Source organism: Trypanosoma theileri (genome assembly GCF_002087225.1).
Source record: "Trypanosoma theileri isolate Edinburgh chromosome Unknown TM35_Tth_40_V1, whole genome shotgun sequence".
NCBI lineage: Eukaryota > Euglenozoa > Kinetoplastea > Trypanosomatida > Trypanosomatidae > Trypanosoma > Trypanosoma theileri.
This window is the reverse complement of record NW_021639882.1, coordinates 244,245-260,779: the sequence shown is the minus strand read 5'-3', so window position 1 is coordinate 260,779 and position 16,535 is coordinate 244,245. Positions and strand designations below refer to the sequence as shown.

General features: G+C 40.0%; 6 protein-coding genes across 6 annotated transcripts; 4 read left to right on the top strand and 2 right to left on the bottom strand.

Annotated features, from left to right (window-relative positions):
* Nucleotides 1–4,066: 4,066 nt before the first annotated feature.
* TM35_000401860 (calcium/potassium channel (CAKC)) lies at nt 4,067–6,679 on the bottom strand (the record flags this gene model as incomplete). Its single annotated transcript, XM_029029801.1, has 1 exon — nt 4,067–6,679. The coding sequence occupies one exon, from the start codon at nt 6,677–6,679 to the stop codon at nt 4,067–4,069; it is 2,613 nt and encodes an 870-aa protein (XP_028878985.1).
* Nucleotides 6,680–7,723: 1,044 nt separating this feature from the next.
* TM35_000401850 (uncharacterized protein) lies at nt 7,724–8,149 on the bottom strand (the record flags this gene model as incomplete). The annotated part of the gene is made up of 1 exon (XM_029029800.1): nt 7,724–8,149. One exon carries the CDS (start codon nt 8,147–8,149, stop codon nt 7,724–7,726), a length of 426 nt encoding a protein of 141 aa, XP_028878984.1.
* Nucleotides 8,150–10,496: 2,347 nt separating this feature from the next.
* On the top strand, nt 10,497–11,936 carry TM35_000401840 (uncharacterized protein; the record flags this gene model as incomplete). Its single annotated transcript, XM_029029799.1, has 1 exon — nt 10,497–11,936. One exon carries the CDS (start codon nt 10,497–10,499, stop codon nt 11,934–11,936), a length of 1,440 nt encoding a protein of 479 aa, XP_028878983.1.
* A 283-nt stretch (nt 11,937–12,219) lies between these two features.
* Nucleotides 12,220–13,131, top strand: TM35_000401830 (RNA-binding protein; the record flags this gene model as incomplete). Its single annotated transcript, XM_029029798.1, has 1 exon — nt 12,220–13,131. One exon carries the CDS (start codon nt 12,220–12,222, stop codon nt 13,129–13,131), a length of 912 nt encoding a protein of 303 aa, XP_028878982.1.
* Nucleotides 13,132–14,050: 919 nt separating this feature from the next.
* Nucleotides 14,051–14,371, top strand: TM35_000401820 (60S ribosomal protein L44; the record flags this gene model as incomplete). The annotated part of the gene is made up of 1 exon (XM_029029797.1): nt 14,051–14,371. One exon carries the CDS (start codon nt 14,051–14,053, stop codon nt 14,369–14,371), a length of 321 nt encoding a protein of 106 aa, XP_028878981.1.
* Nucleotides 14,372–14,659: 288 nt separating this feature from the next.
* TM35_000401810 (chaperonin TCP20) lies at nt 14,660–16,288 on the top strand (the record flags this gene model as incomplete). Its single annotated transcript, XM_029029796.1, has 1 exon — nt 14,660–16,288. One exon carries the CDS (start codon nt 14,660–14,662, stop codon nt 16,286–16,288), a length of 1,629 nt encoding a protein of 542 aa, XP_028878980.1.
* Between the last annotated feature and the right edge of the window lie 247 nt (nt 16,289–16,535).

Below are 16,535 nucleotides of genomic sequence, written 5' to 3'. Positions count from 1 at the left end.
GGTCGGTCGATGTGTGTGTAGTTTTTTCCAAACCCAGTCGTCACCACAGTGACATTCGAGAGAATCGTGTCTGGACAACGAGAAGAAGCACTCTTGGGGAAATCGTCTTCTGAACATACCGAAGCTCTTTCCGCAGAGCTTCATTTGTTGTCTTCGTGAAATTAACGCCAGGATATGAAAAGGAAAAAAGGAGTAAGAACAACAAGAGCAAAGTAATCAGTAGCATCAACCAGAATAATCTGTGCAACGATAAATAGAGCTCAAGTAACCTAAAACTGCATTGCATGTGTGGAATGGGTCTAATAGGTACAACCTTGTAACTTGGTGAAGTAGCACTGTATGTTAAAAGAGAGATAAGGAAACGCAAAATAAAAAGAACAATACCAAAGTATATTTACAGCAACGAAATAGAGTACAATAAGGCAATCATGAAGGCAAGTAAAAAAGATGGAAAGCAGGAAAAAAGAAAAAGGAAAACAATAATGATTATATTATTAAAAATTGATATAAGCCTTAGTTGAGGTTAACGTTATAATATTTTTGTACAACTTATGCGAATAGCATCGGACCTAGGAGTATTACTAGGTACAAAAGGTAAGTGTCATGGTGCCGTTGACCTCTTCTTCCTCAGGGAATCTGGTAGCGCAAGGAGCGCGCCATAAGAGCTCAAATAAATCATCGATGGAATGCATCCACGTCACATGGCATAAGATACAAATAGAATCCTGTAGGAGAAAAAAAGTGGAGGTAAAGCAGGGTTAAAAACTGTTTAGTAAATATAGTAACGCTTCTCAGTAAGCGATATGTCTTTGAAAACAAAATGAAACGCAATGAGTTTATTTTTCCATATGAACAATGTTGATTATAGCAAAAGAAAGAAGAAAGCGATACAAGTGTAGCAAAGAAGCAAACTACTATGACTGTGAAAGCCTGTATGAAAACAAAGAAAAACATCTTTGAAAGGTATGAGATGTGAAGAATATAATGAGGAATTAGCCTCTCGTATAACAAATAGAATGGCCATCCTTCACCACCTTGTACAGTGGCAAAGGCACATAAGACTGCTCATACCATAAAAAGTAGTCTTTCACACTCAATTCTCAAGCATTATGGTGGAGAGATTGTACACCATCTCAGAATAGCAATGCCGTGCATCATACACCCTTCTGCGCCACGCAACTACCATTCTATCCCCTCAAAGCAAGTTGAGTAAACCATTATTCTCTCTTTCTCTCACCTTTCTTTTTCTCTATTATTATTATATGCAGTGGACTACTTCACAGGGTATAAAAAAGAAACACCACAGACGGTTAAAAAATAAATTAATGTTCATCATATACTTCTTACCTTACTAATCACATCAACAAAACATCATTTCATATCCTGTCAAATCTTCTAGTTCATCATACGGCATCACTGGTGGTGCTTGTGTGAGAGTAGCTCTTCACGTGATAAATCATATTAGGGTGCACATTAATTATATCATTTTGACCAACGTTTCCCAATCAGTTGCTAGCATGAGAAACCACTAAAGCAATAGAAAAAAAAGAGGTGAAAATAAAAGACCTTCATTCACTCACAGTCTTTAACGTGCATATATCAGGGACATTACACGAGACACGTCATCACCACATAACTACTTCTTATAGCATGGTATAGCTATCATTTTTCCAACTGTAAAAATACAGGACCCTCTGTTAGTACAGTACAACGCCAATAGTAAAATATATCTTACCATGGGAAGTAATCCATAACTTGTCACATATATTAATATATCACCCCAAGGTATTGTAAGAGAATACATATCGTTAAATCTTGTCATCACACGAAATACAGAAAAACAGTATGCTATGTATCATACATACCACCTAAATAGAATTTCTGAGAGAACCAACCATCAACATGCCAAAAGAAAACAAACCAGCAAACAATCACAAAGGTAACAAGAACAACACCAACAACAAGAAACGCGTTCGACACTACAGTCATGCTGAGGAGCTACACTGCGTACCGTGTACACCTCGCCGCCGAGCACAACCGTGTCCAGCGCAATTGTGATGCCTGTCAGTTTTGTTTTTCTATTTCTGTTTTGAGCATTTCAATGATCTCCACTGGCAGTTCGAACATTGGCCACCATCGTAGAGCAGCAGCATCGTTGCCTCTATTACAATGTGGAAAAGAATATGCCACACACACCGTAGAGTGGACACAACGTTAAATGGGTTAGGGCATTACTCTGTAATCCGAAAAAGAAGAAAAGAGAGCAACAGTTGTATATCTGGATTCATGCCCATCCGTTTGTAGAGAAATGGGAAAGGAAAAACGCAAACCCTCAACAGGCTTTAGGGGCACGCCATTCTTCTTCGCTAAAATCATGGAAATGCTCCTTCTTTTTGGAGTGATAGTTTCTTTCACGCAGACACACCCGTCCCAACGGGGAATTACGCAAACATTGGGTGATCTTCTTTACCACTACGACCCATCGGTTGGCAGAAGAGGCATTATAAAATAGAAAAGGACCTCTTGATTCAAGGGGTCTCAATCCGTGCACATTGCGTGGGTTCCCAAATGACCCCTACACGATCACCAAAAGATTTCTCCAGGCCATTCCCAAGCAATTCGCCACACAAATATCACCTCTACTTGTTTGCATAAATACAAAACATTCCCCACCCTCCCTTTCCTCAGAGATGTGTGCCATGAGGTCCAGTAGTCAAGAAGAAGATTTATCATATTTTTTTTTCTGTGCAGAACTCTTTCCCACAGTCTTCGATGTCAATAGCTGCGGTGGGCAGGCTCTTTTCAATCCCACACCGCATCCTTCAACACAGAGAGAGAGACCCACCCCATTATTTTCATTGAAATCCACAATGTTTATGCTTTCAAAATAATAATGGAATAAGTCGATCAGTTTACCTACCACTGTGAGAATATAGTCCCACTCGGTAACACACTCTCTCTTGACTGTGACGTAAAATATTCACCCTGGTCGACACACACCCTACAGTGGTGTTTGCATTGCTGGTAGTTGATCAGCACTCATTACTCTGGGTCCTCTCTAGGCATCACATCATGTGTATGTTCTTCAACAGTGATATCAATCTCCTCACTAATCAAACGAAGCTCCATTCTCTCTTTTACTTCTATTCCTTCTTCTCTCACTGTATTTTTTGATTTTCTATCGACTGTAGTGTCACTTCTGCAACAACAAATCACAATGAAAGGGAAAAAAAAGTAGAGAGACAAAACAAACGAGAGAGTGCAGTAACTGGTTCAAAAAAGTTTAAACAAATCCTCAATGATTACCAGCCAGCCTGGAACCACAATCTGCAAGAATACCACAGACATCAAAAAGACAAAATACAATTATCTATCAACGGTGCATGAGAGTGTGAATATGCAGCGTAGGTCTCATTTTGTCGCCCATATGCAGTGATTAGCTGGCCGAAGTATAATTTCCTACAGGACAAGTAGAACCCTATGCGCAACCCCCTATCCTTTTCTACATGTATACTCAAATGACGGGAAATGTTCATTATTGACAACAGTGCACACACCTTCATTTGTTGACTTTGTGGCCGTCACAGGATGTGTAGAACCAATACCCACTCTTGAAAGCCACTGCTATTTACCCGCACGCACAGGGTCTCTCCCCAATATATTTTCTTTTCAATAATCAATATTAAAAATTGTGCCTATTTGCCCTTTTTTTAATTGCATTTTCCCACAGCAAAGACGTTACCCCACTCTCACAGCGTTGTGGCTTGTAGAAATGTACATCAGTCGTTTACCGAAGCGGTTAAATTTTCCTCTCTCGTTCTTTTTTCTTTCCACTGCAAGAAGATAGGGAGAGACACCATAAAATATGGCTTTGTATAACAGATAGAACTACCGCGTAGACCGATGGGCGATGTCAACAACACACTTGTTATCCGGACATCACTTCATGGTCCTTATATAGGAACCAAGAGGTGCAAAAGAACTCATGCCTTTCTCTCCACTTTTGTACCCTATTTCCAAAGCAACAAACAAATTCCTATTGAAGTAGGTTTACTGCATTAAATGTTCAATATGAGGTTGGTAATAAGTAGAAGACCGCATCACTTCTACGGTCGACCGGCAGATCTCTAGGTGGATTCGAAAGAACATAGCGTTGCCCGCTAAGTGTTATATTTTTTGTATCCGAAATGCAACGATGCAGAGCAATAGGAATATAGCGCAGACTGAGGCAGTAATTTACAACATCTTCATATGTATTTAAATCTTCAGGGGATAGTAAAAGAGAAAGTCTCCCAAGTGAAGGTGTTTCTTCGTCTATACCACACACAAGCAACTCGATAATATCAATAAACTCCTCTGAAAAGTACGCACGGTGCATCAAAGGATACAACATATGCCTACTAAGGGCATTACCGATAATATAATTGGGTTCAAACACGAAATCTGCCGCAGCCTTTTGACTGAGGATATTGTCTTCAGCATAAGGAGGGAAAAGAGAGATGTAACGAAGACTATCCATTTCTACCACAATGGGTATGTTGTGTGACGATGGAAGAATTGAGGCGATTGAGAGGTCCACAAGCATAGAGAGTCCACTGGTTGATGGCCCAGTAACATCTCCGGAGATAAATATAATGATACCAGCACTATGTTTCAGATTACACCGTCGAAGATCGTTTATATTCAATCCAAATCCCTCTATGTGTTTAACAGGAATGGTTCCTTTTACCGTGTACCAGTACTTTTCAAGGTAGACTGAGAATGAAGTATCTTTTGTTAACATGACAATGTCGTTTTGGGGGTAGGATTGGCGAATGGAGCGCAACAGATGGTAAACATCTGCTGCTGCAGAAAAGAGAGATCCTTGCTGACCTCCTTCCGTCTCAGGTATTCTGGCTTTTGCCATAGAGAGGTCAATAATGACAAAGTGATTCTCAAAGTCATAAGCGTCATCCACACGTACAAATGTTTCAACACCGCCATCAGAGTCATCTTGACTCTCCACAGTCGCATTTCCCTCACAGTTTAGTACCAAACGGTTCGACTCTGGTCGAGCTGCAGAATCAACAACAGGGAGCCGACACTCATTCTCCAGCTTTTTTACTACGTCTCTAGCAATTTTCAGAGATTTAGCAATTACCACCACTTTGGTGGCGGAGTAATCAATCTGAGATGGATTAAGCAACACTGTACCTTTAGTAGTAATGACACCCATAAGTGTGACATCTTGCTTAAAGAACAGACTTGCCAACCAATAAAAGCTAAGTCCTGTGAAACTATCCCCAATTTCCAGTGAATAAATATCGTTCTGCAAGGACCATTCGTAGTGTTCTACCCAGTTACGCGTGAGTGTTGTATTGAATGGGCGGGGTTCATATGTACGAAGCAAATTTATGATAAGAGGCACAGAACCAGGAATAGCCACCCCAAGCCCAAGCAAATGGTGCAAAATCCTTTCCCCTTCCACCACGCCGGCAGCATAGGAGGAGACATGCTTAGTGTGTCGCTCACTGCGAAGGAATAGGTATTGTGGAAGCTCGTCATCGTAATGATTAATAGCAAAGGACTGCCGAATCAAATGATAGTCAGTATAATACGCGGCAGAGCTTGTGTCACCAAACAAAAAAATAGCATCTGCATGGTGTGCATCTGCACGCTTAAGGTCGGCATCCTTCATAGGATCACCAATCATAAGCACAACACGATTTCTAAACCACGGAAGATTAACTAACAGTTTGACTTCCGGTGGGTGTTCCACAGGTGAAAGCAACACAATTCGAATATCAAGATACTTTCTCCAACCGGCGTAGAAATTCCGAATGATAATATCTACTTCAAGTTCAGTGAATGTACCAGACAAAATGACATGTGGACGTTTCCCGCCGCGAGAATTATACGTATCATAATGCAGATGCTGTCGACCAATCTGTGCTAGACGTTGGAATAATGGCAAGAAATAACTAATAGCAACCACAATAAAAGCTATCATAAAGAGACGTGCCGGTGTTGATTTTGGTGTTACATCCCCAAACCCAATGGTAGCGAATGCAACCACCATAAGATAGAAAGAGTTGTATAGACTAATATATTCTCCAGTGCAACTTTGAACAATTTGGTTTGTACCGATGCAAGTACACATAACGGCGAAGAGTGTGCAAAGAAATCGGCATACTTCTCTTGTGATGTCTACCATGTATCGTGCCACCTGTGGATAATCCAAAAGAACGACAACGCAATCACGAATCCACCATACTCGCAAATACATGGGCACCCAATAACTCTCCCACTTGGTGTCAACCAATGCACCAATGCCATATATAATCATCGGAATACTTGTCATGGCATTTACAATAGAGAGCCAAGACAAGAGATACCGTCGTTTATCGCTTTCTCCAAAGAAGAGAAGGATCCATTCGAGAAAAAATATAATATTAAGCACAACCTCAAAAATAAAAATAGTTCTTCCCCAATGGAATTCGCTTACTGATGTGGCAGCTGTATGCATGGATGTCCACACGTACAATACCACTGATGCCAACTCCGTGATTAGATGGATTATTAATATGGAAATAGAGATTTGACTATACTGCTGATCCATGACCTCTATAAGCTTCCGAAAGGAACGAATATTTTTAATATTCTCTGGCCGCAATGCCATCTGGGAGCGTGGATGAAACATTGGATAGAACGAATATATATATATATATATATATATATATCCTGTCGTTCTTCTTTATTTTTCAAGTAACCCACCCGCCTCACCTTACAAACCAAAAAGAGGAGGAAAAAATCGAGAAGAATAAAAATTATGAAAAGAGATGTGCATTTTAATTTTCAAACACTGACATTCACGTCCAATAACTTTACACAAAACACAGCAAACGAATTTAACGCCACATCTTCACCCTACTCTCATTCAGGTCCTCTTTGCAGTAGCCCAACATACCCAGCTTCCAAAATAGGATTCTCCACTGCTCGTTTTGAGACCATATCATATGACTTGTGTAGCCCATATGTTCCACTAACAAGTAGTACATTACCCTTTTGAATTCTCCACTGGGGGGTTTACAATATGTGCAAGTAAACAATTGCGATACATTTTCAATTGTCCAACCCGTCGCTGACGGTATCCTTCTATCCGAAGAGTAAACTGGAGTATTTCTAACCCGAGACCTTCACCACTTACCCCTTGCCCGTCAACTGAATCCAAGTATCCCATGACAACATCATCTTCTACAACACCGACACAACGTAACTCAGATATGGTCGTACCCAAACGAAATTGATGATCTTTCAACTCTCGAAGTTGTGATACCGAAATCTCTACAATTTTTCCATCAGGAACCGCTGCAGCTAAACCTTTTGTAGCACTTCCTGGTTCTTGAGAGACCTCACCGGAGTGCGAAAGCGATGCAGAAGAAGCCTTACAAGAACGATCCTTCGAAGTATTAACCTTTTGTAGCTCTTATAACTGAAATTGAAGACGCGGGTTAGACTCCTGCAGTGCTTCAAGGCGTTCCCGTTCTGCGAACTTTAGCGGCAGCAGGTGCCATTCACGAAGGCTGACAGTCGGTACGCCCCAGAGAAGCCAAGCTGCAACGGCACAGACACATTTCACGCACACACAGCGACCACAGACACTGCCTGCACGCCCTCGTCAAGCTCAGCTGCGCGGTGCGTGAAGGTCCGCTTCACAAATCGGTCAAACGCGCTTGTCAGATTCTCAGAAAACGCCAAATGCGGAGGACATCCGCACATGCGCGCCATCAATCACAACGGTCCCTGTGCCGTTCGGGTGGTTCTTCGGCGTCGGCCCGGTAGGCGAAAACGCCGCATGCACGACGCAGGCTGCAAGACGAGACGGCGCAGGGTCTCCGTCCCGCGGCGACACGGCGCCGACCCACGCCCAAACCGACTTTGTTTCGGAAAGGGTTTCGTCGCCACACCGCGAAGCCCCACCAGATTCCTCAAAGGTTCTGGCGCCCGGGCGTTGGGTGGGCGGAGGGCTTGTGGGATCGCGCCTGCGTTCCCTTCGATATTCTTTCGGGGGCGTTTCCTGAGGGTGTTGGGGGTATTGGTGGCGCGGGGTTCTCCGGCGCCATCGCGCCCCCCTCCGCTCTTTCGCAAAAAACGACGTTCTTCCCCCCATCCCGCCCCCAAGAGTGTTGAACGGGTCACGGGGTACCGGCTGAAGATTTTATTGTTTTTATATTGTTTTATTTCGATGTGATGGGTCGTTGGTTTTTATTATTTTTTATGTTTTCTGAGGATAGGATGTTGGTGGAAGTGAATGGTATGATATTATGTTTGGTGAAAGACATCATATAATGTTTTCTCGGTTTATCCGTATGGGTGTTGTTGAATGAATGTTTTGATTTGAAAAGCTCATTCAATATGTTTTTTTTTTTTCCTGCTGTACAGTGGTGGATTAAAAGGATCTTTCAAAATTTCCTTTTAGCCAGTATTAATTATGATTTGATCTTTGGGACTCCTTCCTGACTGTTTATAACAACATAAACATGAGGGAAAAACATAAGAAGGGAAACACTAAATGCTTCTTTTACCTTTATATCTTTTTTCTTCTCTCTGGTCTTTCCTTTCCTGAGACAATTTTTGCGTGCCGTTGTGTTTTTGGCGATATCATTTTAAAGAAGTTTTTTTTTTCTTTTTTTTTGGCGTTTGATTTTCAGACCTGTTATTGCGCTTGGTGTCCTGTTGTATCGGTGGTTCGTTGGGTCTGTTTCGTGTCATGTTTCTTTGTTTGGTGAATTCTCTTCTTATCTGAAGGAAAATGTATATTTGGACGCCGGGTCTCTTATCATGTCTCCTCTTTTTTTTTTTTTTCTTGGATTTCGGTGAGATATGTAGTGATGAATTAAACTGCTTGGTACCTTTTAAGTGGTTGTGATTGTGCTCATGTTTTTTTTTTTTTTCTTCTGATTTGTGTTTTTTTTTTTTTTTACGTGAGTGAGTGGCATTCGTTTTTGTATTCGTTTCATGAATAAAAAATTTTTTCTTTTATATTGGGGTTGTCCCTTCATGAGAGGGATTTCTTGATTTTTCTTTCTGATTTTTCTTTTGAAAGAAAAACTTCTGTAAATTCTTGTTGGGGATGTGTTATGTCGTTTTATCATTAAATACGGTTGGGGTTGTGTCTGAGGTGAAAGTAGGTGCTTGGGAAATTGTTTGCGTAATCCTTGCCTTTTTCACCTTGCGATACATTGTGTTTTTTAACTTGTTTTTGTTACTTGAAGAGATGTGTTCTGTTCTTCTATTTTTTCTATTTAGTGATGTTATTCTTTTCGTTATATTTATGTGGTGTGTGTAGGAGTGCGGACTGCTTTTTTTGAATTTTTTTTTTTTTTTTTTGGTGTGTTGTAGGGATGCAAGGCTTGATTATGGTGCATTAGGAGATTTGTAATTTTATTTTTCTGGATGATTTCCTAAAAATAAATTTGGGTGTTTCCTTACTCTTTGTGAGAATGTTATAACACCTTGATATGCTTTTTTTTTATTGAATGTATGACCTGATTTGTTTTTGTTTCCCTTTGACTGTAAAAGGGTGGGGGTCTATGTGTTAATCGTCCCAAGAATTTTTTTTCTTCTCGATTGATGCTTATGTACTTGGTTTTTTTCCCTCTGACACTGTACCGTGGTGGTACAAGTTCATTGTTGCCAGTGTTTTGGAATCTTGTGGAAAGAATCTGTAACAAGGTTAGGCGAAATAATTGGAGTGAGGTTTTATTTTTATTTACTCCTTTTTTTTTTTTTCTATTTTTGCGTCCCGCCTTCACTTTACGACCCTCTATAAGAAGAGGTCTAAGAGTGTAGTGACCCCAAAAATCTGCAACTTCATAAGTAATCAACGAACTCGCATATCATAAATTTGTTTTATCAATTACGTGGTTTAACAAGGGGTGAAACATTGGTGTGAATAAAACATTAAAAGGATGATGACATTAAAGCAACTTTTTAATATTTTTCTTTTTTTTTTCATATTATCCCTGTGAAGAGGGACCAACGATTAAATCCAGGGGCATACTTTGTGTTATTTAAATTTCTTGAATTCCTTCTGCTCTGGGTGGGTGTCTTGAGTATGGGTGATTTATTATTTCAATTTTTTTTTCTGGGAGTGTTGGGTCTCCTTTTGTTTTCTTTTTTCGTGGAGATGTTTTTCTTTTTTTGCTTTTTTCTATTTTTTTGTTTTACCTCACGTATGTCATCTTGCTTGTGTTGAATATGATTTAACGTTTATCATTTTTTTTTTTTTTTGGCTTCGGTGTTACACGTATTCTGCGTCATGTTCCCTTCTTCACTGTTTCCATGATTTCGTTTTTTTTTCTTTTTATGTTTTCTGATTCAGCTATAGGGAGTACGCTTTTTTTCTTTTGCTAATATAGGTCTGCTTTCTTTTTACTGGAGCTTAGCTACCTATTGTAGTGGGGAGAATTCTTCAACAGCTGTACTGTGGCATTTTTTTTTTTTTTTTTGGTTGAATGGTTTGTTCTCACTTTTCACCGAATCCCTTCAAGAAGGATATTTGTAAGAATTGCCAAAAGGGTAAAGCGTCGCATGCAAATGTTTCAGTAATGGTGTCTGCGTCACCCCCATGTTCCAATTTTAAAGCGAATCCCTTTAAAAATGATCTTTGTGCAACGTGTCAGCAGTCCAAACATCTACATAATGAAGATAAAAGGGTTGTCCCCAATGCGGTGCAAATATCTTCATTAGAAGAATCAAATTTGGTTGTTTGTACTGAATACAAAGAGCATGCATTCAAACGGGATGTCTGTTTAAATTGTGGTAAAAGGAAAGAGTCACATTCTTTTTTACGATCTACGGTGGCTCGATATGTTGATCCCGTTTTGATTTCCCCACGAGAAAAAATGACTAAAACGTTCCATGAACAGTTAGTTCCTGATTGTGATTCTACCAAGGCAATTTCCTTTGATATAAAACAAAGTGCTGCAAACGAACTATACCAAAATACGTCTGCTTCTCAAAATTTGGATGTGTCTCAGAAACAAGAATCTGCCACGGTTATGTGCTCAGATTTTCGTGAACATGCATTTAGGCGTAACTATTGCGTTAATTGCGGAAAATTGAGGGAATTTCACGAAGTTTCGTTACAGAAATCTTCTCCGTCTATCAATACGGAAACTTATGCTAGTGGGAAACCCCTATGTAATCTCGAAAATGAGGCAAAAACCGCTTGTATTCAATTATTGGCTTATGAAACCGTTTTACCTGAGGTAAAATCTAATGCGGTTTCTGAGGACCCTTCTGTTGGCGATGATAAATCTGGGAAACAGGGAATACAGAATGTTCTTACTGCTGTATGTTCGGATTTTCGTGAACATGCATTTAGGCGCAATTATTGCGTTAGCTGCGGGAAGCTGAAGGAGTTTCACAATAACGTAGCAGAGGTCGGTCTTGACACGCATAAAGAGACCCTTGCGGGTGCTTGCTTAATTAATGATATTTATGTGGAAAAATCGAGTGAAAGTGAAAATGAGATAATTGTGAAGGAATCACCTGTCCGTTTGCCACCGAAGGTTCCTTTAGCAGGGACAGCAGATGATGAAAGTTCGAGTGAAAGTGAAAATGAGATAATTGTGAAGGAATCACCTGTTCGTTTACCACGGAAGGTTCCATTGTCAAGGATTGCAGATGATGAAAGCTCGAGTGAAAGTGAAAGTGAGATTATCGTGAAGGTAACACCTGTCCGTTTGTCACCGAAGGTTCCATTGTCAAGGATTGCAGATGATAAAAAATCAAGTGAAAGTGAAAATGAGGTTAATGTAAAGGAATCACCTACCCGTTTGACACCGAAGGTTCCATTGGCAAAGACTGCAGATGATGAAAATGGTGACAGTGAACTTATTTTGTCAACGAATTTGCAGAGGACAAGGGTTCCTAAAGATTTATTTGAGTAGTGAAGTTTGCTTTTTATATCTTGATTGACTTGCTTTTATAAATGGCGGAATGTTGATATACCAAATAATCAACCTGTAGCTGACCCTAACGGTGCAGTTTTTCTTCGTTAAAAAGCGAGTGTGAACAGCACGTTTTTGTGGTTATGTTTTTTTTTTTTTTATTATTAGTTATACCTGACACGATTGCTATTATTATTTTTTTTTGTTTTTTTTTGTTCTTGAAGTGAATTGAATTGTTTTTTTTTTCTTGTTGTTGTGGTTCTTTTTAGCTGTTTAAGGGGATATGTCAAAGGGTGCAACACATACCGGGCAATCTGGATGCTGTAGCGTCTACGTTGCCAATATACCCCCTTCCGTTGATAGTGGGCAGTTGCGAAAGTTTTTTTCACATGTCGGAACAGTTCTGCACGTAAAGCTTCTTCTTGACATTGCAACTGGAGTGTCACGCGGTGTGGCTTTCTTGATGTTTGAAAGTATTGATGTGGCAAACAGGGCAGTTCAGTTGATGAACGGAGCTGTTATGGACAACAGTGTTTTGCAAGTTCGACTCTCTGAAAAAAGTTCAGTGCACTCATGTCTGGATTCACATGTGAACTCTAATATTGTTTACATACGTAATGTTCCTCAAGACATAAGGCCGGAGATGGTGCAGCGATACTGTGAAAACTATTTTGGGCCAGTGGAAAACGTGTCGTTTCATCCACAGTCGCATTTTTTTGGAGGACCATCGCCCTGTAATATGGTATTTGTGCACTTTTCGTCTATAACTGATGCGTGCAAGTGTGTGGAGGGAATGGATGGAAAGGCTCCTTTTCCGTTTCCATACCATCCTCATCCGTTTACTGTCGCAAAGATGATTGAGGATGTGAATGTTGAAAAAAGAAAGTCTATAATTCTTCGTGAAAGAAGACCGATACTTTCCACTGGGCAGCTACAGGGTGCAATCCAAGCACCCGGAACTTCACCACAACTGTCATACATTAATCCAATAAATGCAAAACCAGTGTTTTTTGATACCCCCCCTCAACTTGTTCAACCAACTCTACCAGTTTCTCCGATAGTATTGTATCAAAGTAATGAAAGTTTTATCACAGTACTACCCACACAGTTGATGTCTCCTGAGACGCATTTTTTGCCCCAACCTTGCGTCTCTAATGCGTGTGATGCGAAACAAATTTTTCTTTTTTCCATTTAGGGGTCTAATGTGCTTCCAAAGACTGCCAAAAACTAAAACATTTTTTTTTTTTTTTTTCTTAAGTGGGAAACGGGGAGCCTAATTTTTTTTTTTTATGTTTTTAAGTTTGCTCTATGATTTGAACGGGTGTTTGATCGTAACAAAGGGTCTATCTGATGAATTCGTTTTTACACAGATTTCTTAAAGTTTTTTTTCATTTTAGGAGGTATGCACTGAAGAACCCATTCGTGGCCCTGTGGGGTTTTAAAACAGGTGTTTTTTTTATGTCGGAATATCTGTGTTTTCTTTTTCTTTTTATTGGACGCAAAATGAAACTAAGAAACAACTAACGCAGAGCGAATACAGTAATTTTTTTTTTTTTTTTTGGTATCCTTTTTTCTCTGGGATTAAAGTCCTTTTCGTTGTCCTTTTTTTTTGCTCGAGACAACTTTTTGCGTAATTGCCTTCATTCTATTTCGTTTGGAATGTTTATTGTTTTGAATCGTCGCGTCGATGAACGTGGTGTAAAAGGGTCCTGAAGGCACTGTCTGTGAAATTCATCTAGCAGTTTTTTCTTTGCCGTGAGGAAAGTTTTTTTTTTTTTTTCTTTACTTGAGAATTTGTATAGCTGAGTAACGAAAGGTGCATATCTACCTCTGTTCGTTTATTTTGCAGGTCTCGTTTTTTTTCTTGTTTGTGTTTTTTTTTTTTTTTCTGGGAGTGGTGGGTTGCTGACGTGTGCTAATAAAGGAAGAAGACTTCCAATTGGCACTTCTGTGTGTTCTGTTATTCTTGGGGCGTCCCCTAAACAAACTCTTTTTTTTATTATTTATTATTATCACTGTTTTGATTTTATTTCTTTTCCTGCTGTTCTCTTATTCTTCTTTGTTTCTTTTATTCTTTTGTTCTTTTTTTTTCCGTTTTGTATTAAGTAGCCAGGATGGTGAACTACCCGAAGAAGAAGACGATGCACTGCCCTGATGAGCGCTGCAACGCTCATAAGAGCTTTAAAGTTGTGCAGTACAAAGCAGGCAAAGCACGTCTCTACGCCCGCGGTAAGCGCCGTTACGACCGCAAACAGTCTGGTTATGGTGGTCAGACAAAGCCCATTTTCCACAAGAAAGCAAAGACCACTAAGAAGATTGTCCTGAAGCTCCAGTGCTCTAGTTGCAAGTCGATTATTCAGAACGTTCTGAAGCGCACGAAGCACTTTGAGCTGAACGACAAGAAGAAGACTGGCAACAAGGATCCTACATGGTAGATTTATCATTTTTCTGGCTTCATTTATTTTGACAGCTATTTATTTATTTGATATCTAATTTTTTTTTGTTTTACTGTCCACTGTCGCAGAGAGTGGTATGAATGCGTAATAAACCTTTATTATTATTGGTATTATTATTATTATTATTATTATTATTATTTTTTTTTTTTGCTCTTATACTTGCCCCTATATAATTCCTTTACTTTTTTTTCCTCATTACTTTCGTGATGTGCTTGTGTCTTAAGGATTTGAAAATTTTCGAAACAAGAGCAACAATAACAAAAAGAAATGTCGAATTTGGCTTACATCAACCCTGGAGGAAGACAAGCTCGAAAAGCTAGCGCCTTGGAAATAAATATGGTTGCTGCTCGTGGCTTGCAGGAGGTTTTAAAGACAAATTTGGGACCAAGAGGAACGATGAAAATGCTTGTTTCGGGGGCTGGTTTAATTAAAATTACGAAGGACGGTAACACTCTTTTAGGAGAAATGCAGATTCAGCATCCTACTGCAGCCTTGATAGCGCGTGCCGCGACTGCCATTGATGACATTACTGGTGATGGTACTACAAGCACAGTTCTCGTTATTGGTGAAATGATGCGGCAATGTGAAAGATACATACAAGATGGGCTTCATCCTCGTATTTTAACAGAAGGCTTTCGTCTGGCTCGTGAAGAGGCCTTACGGTTTCTTGAAGAAAGTATTTGTAAGTTTTCTGCAGAAGAAAAACGTGAGTTTTTGACGAATGTGGCTCGTTCTGTACTCGCTACTAAGGTTGGTTCACATATGTCGGAGCATCTCGCAGAGGCTGTTGTGGATGCTGTTCTTGCTATTGTTCCATCAGATGGGAAGGCTATTGATTTACATATGATTGAGATAATGCATATGAAACATCGCCTGAGTACAGACACTCGTTTTGTAAATGGTATTGTTTTGGATCACGGTGGCCGCAATGATGATATGCCAAAATATCTTGAAAATGCGTACATTTTGACCTGCAATGTTTCCCTCGAATACGAACGAAGTGAACTTAATACAGGTTTTTACTTTAAAGATCCAGAGGAGAAGGCCCGTATGGTTGCCGCAGAGCGAAAGGTAACTGACAATCGTGTTCGGGATATCATTGCCCTTAAGAAGCAAGTGTGCACCAAGGAAAACAAACGCACCTTTGTGGTAATTAACCAAAAGGGAATTGACGGTATCGCTCTAGAAATGCTGTCAAAGGAAGGTATTTTGGCTCTTCGTCGTGCTAAGCGTCGTAACATGGAGCGTCTTGTTTTAGCTTGTGGAGGCGAAGCTGTAAACACAACTGAAAATCTTACACCTGAAGTACTTGGAGAAGCTGGTCGCGTGCAGGAATTTACTCTTGGAGATGATAAGTACACATATGTTGAAGATGTCAGTAAGGGAGAAAGCTGTACTCTTGTTGTCAAGGGACCAAATGATCATACTATTGCACAAATCAAGGATGCCATCCGAGATGGTCTTCGATCTGTTAAAAATGCGTATGAAAGTGGTGGCGTTATTCCTGGTGCTGGTGGATTTGAAGTGGCCCTTCATGATCATCTGATCCGTTTTGCTGACACTGTTACAGGAAAGCAGAAAATCGGAGTGCGTGCATATGCTGACGCCATGCTTGTCACACCGAAGACGTTGGCAGAGAACTCAGGTCTTGATGTCCAACAGTGTCTCATTTCTCTACAAGAAGCCAGCCGTGCTGCACGTTTGGAAAATCGATGGGTAGGACTTCGTCTCGATACAGGAGGTGTAGTTGATCCTCTGGCGGCTGGTATACTGGATAATGTAATTGTGAAAAAGAGTATTATAGAGACTACGGGAGATATTGTGGCCCAACTGCTCTTGGTGGACGAAATAATGAAGGCTGGACGTCGTGGTGCAGGTGGTCCCCCGCCACAATAGAGCATTTTTCTCTTTTTAAGACTCTTTTTCAAACTATTTTTAACAAGAAAAAAAGATACTAAAAGGGGGTTTAAACATAATATTAGGTCTTTGATGGAAGAATGAATGAAAGGATGACTCGATCAGTTCTTTTTTTTTTCCTTTTTCGTCTCTTGACTAAGTTACTTTGTTGAAAATTCATGAAAGATTTTTACTTCATAATATCTATGATTAATTTTTGTCATTTTTGTTACTTTTTATTCCACTT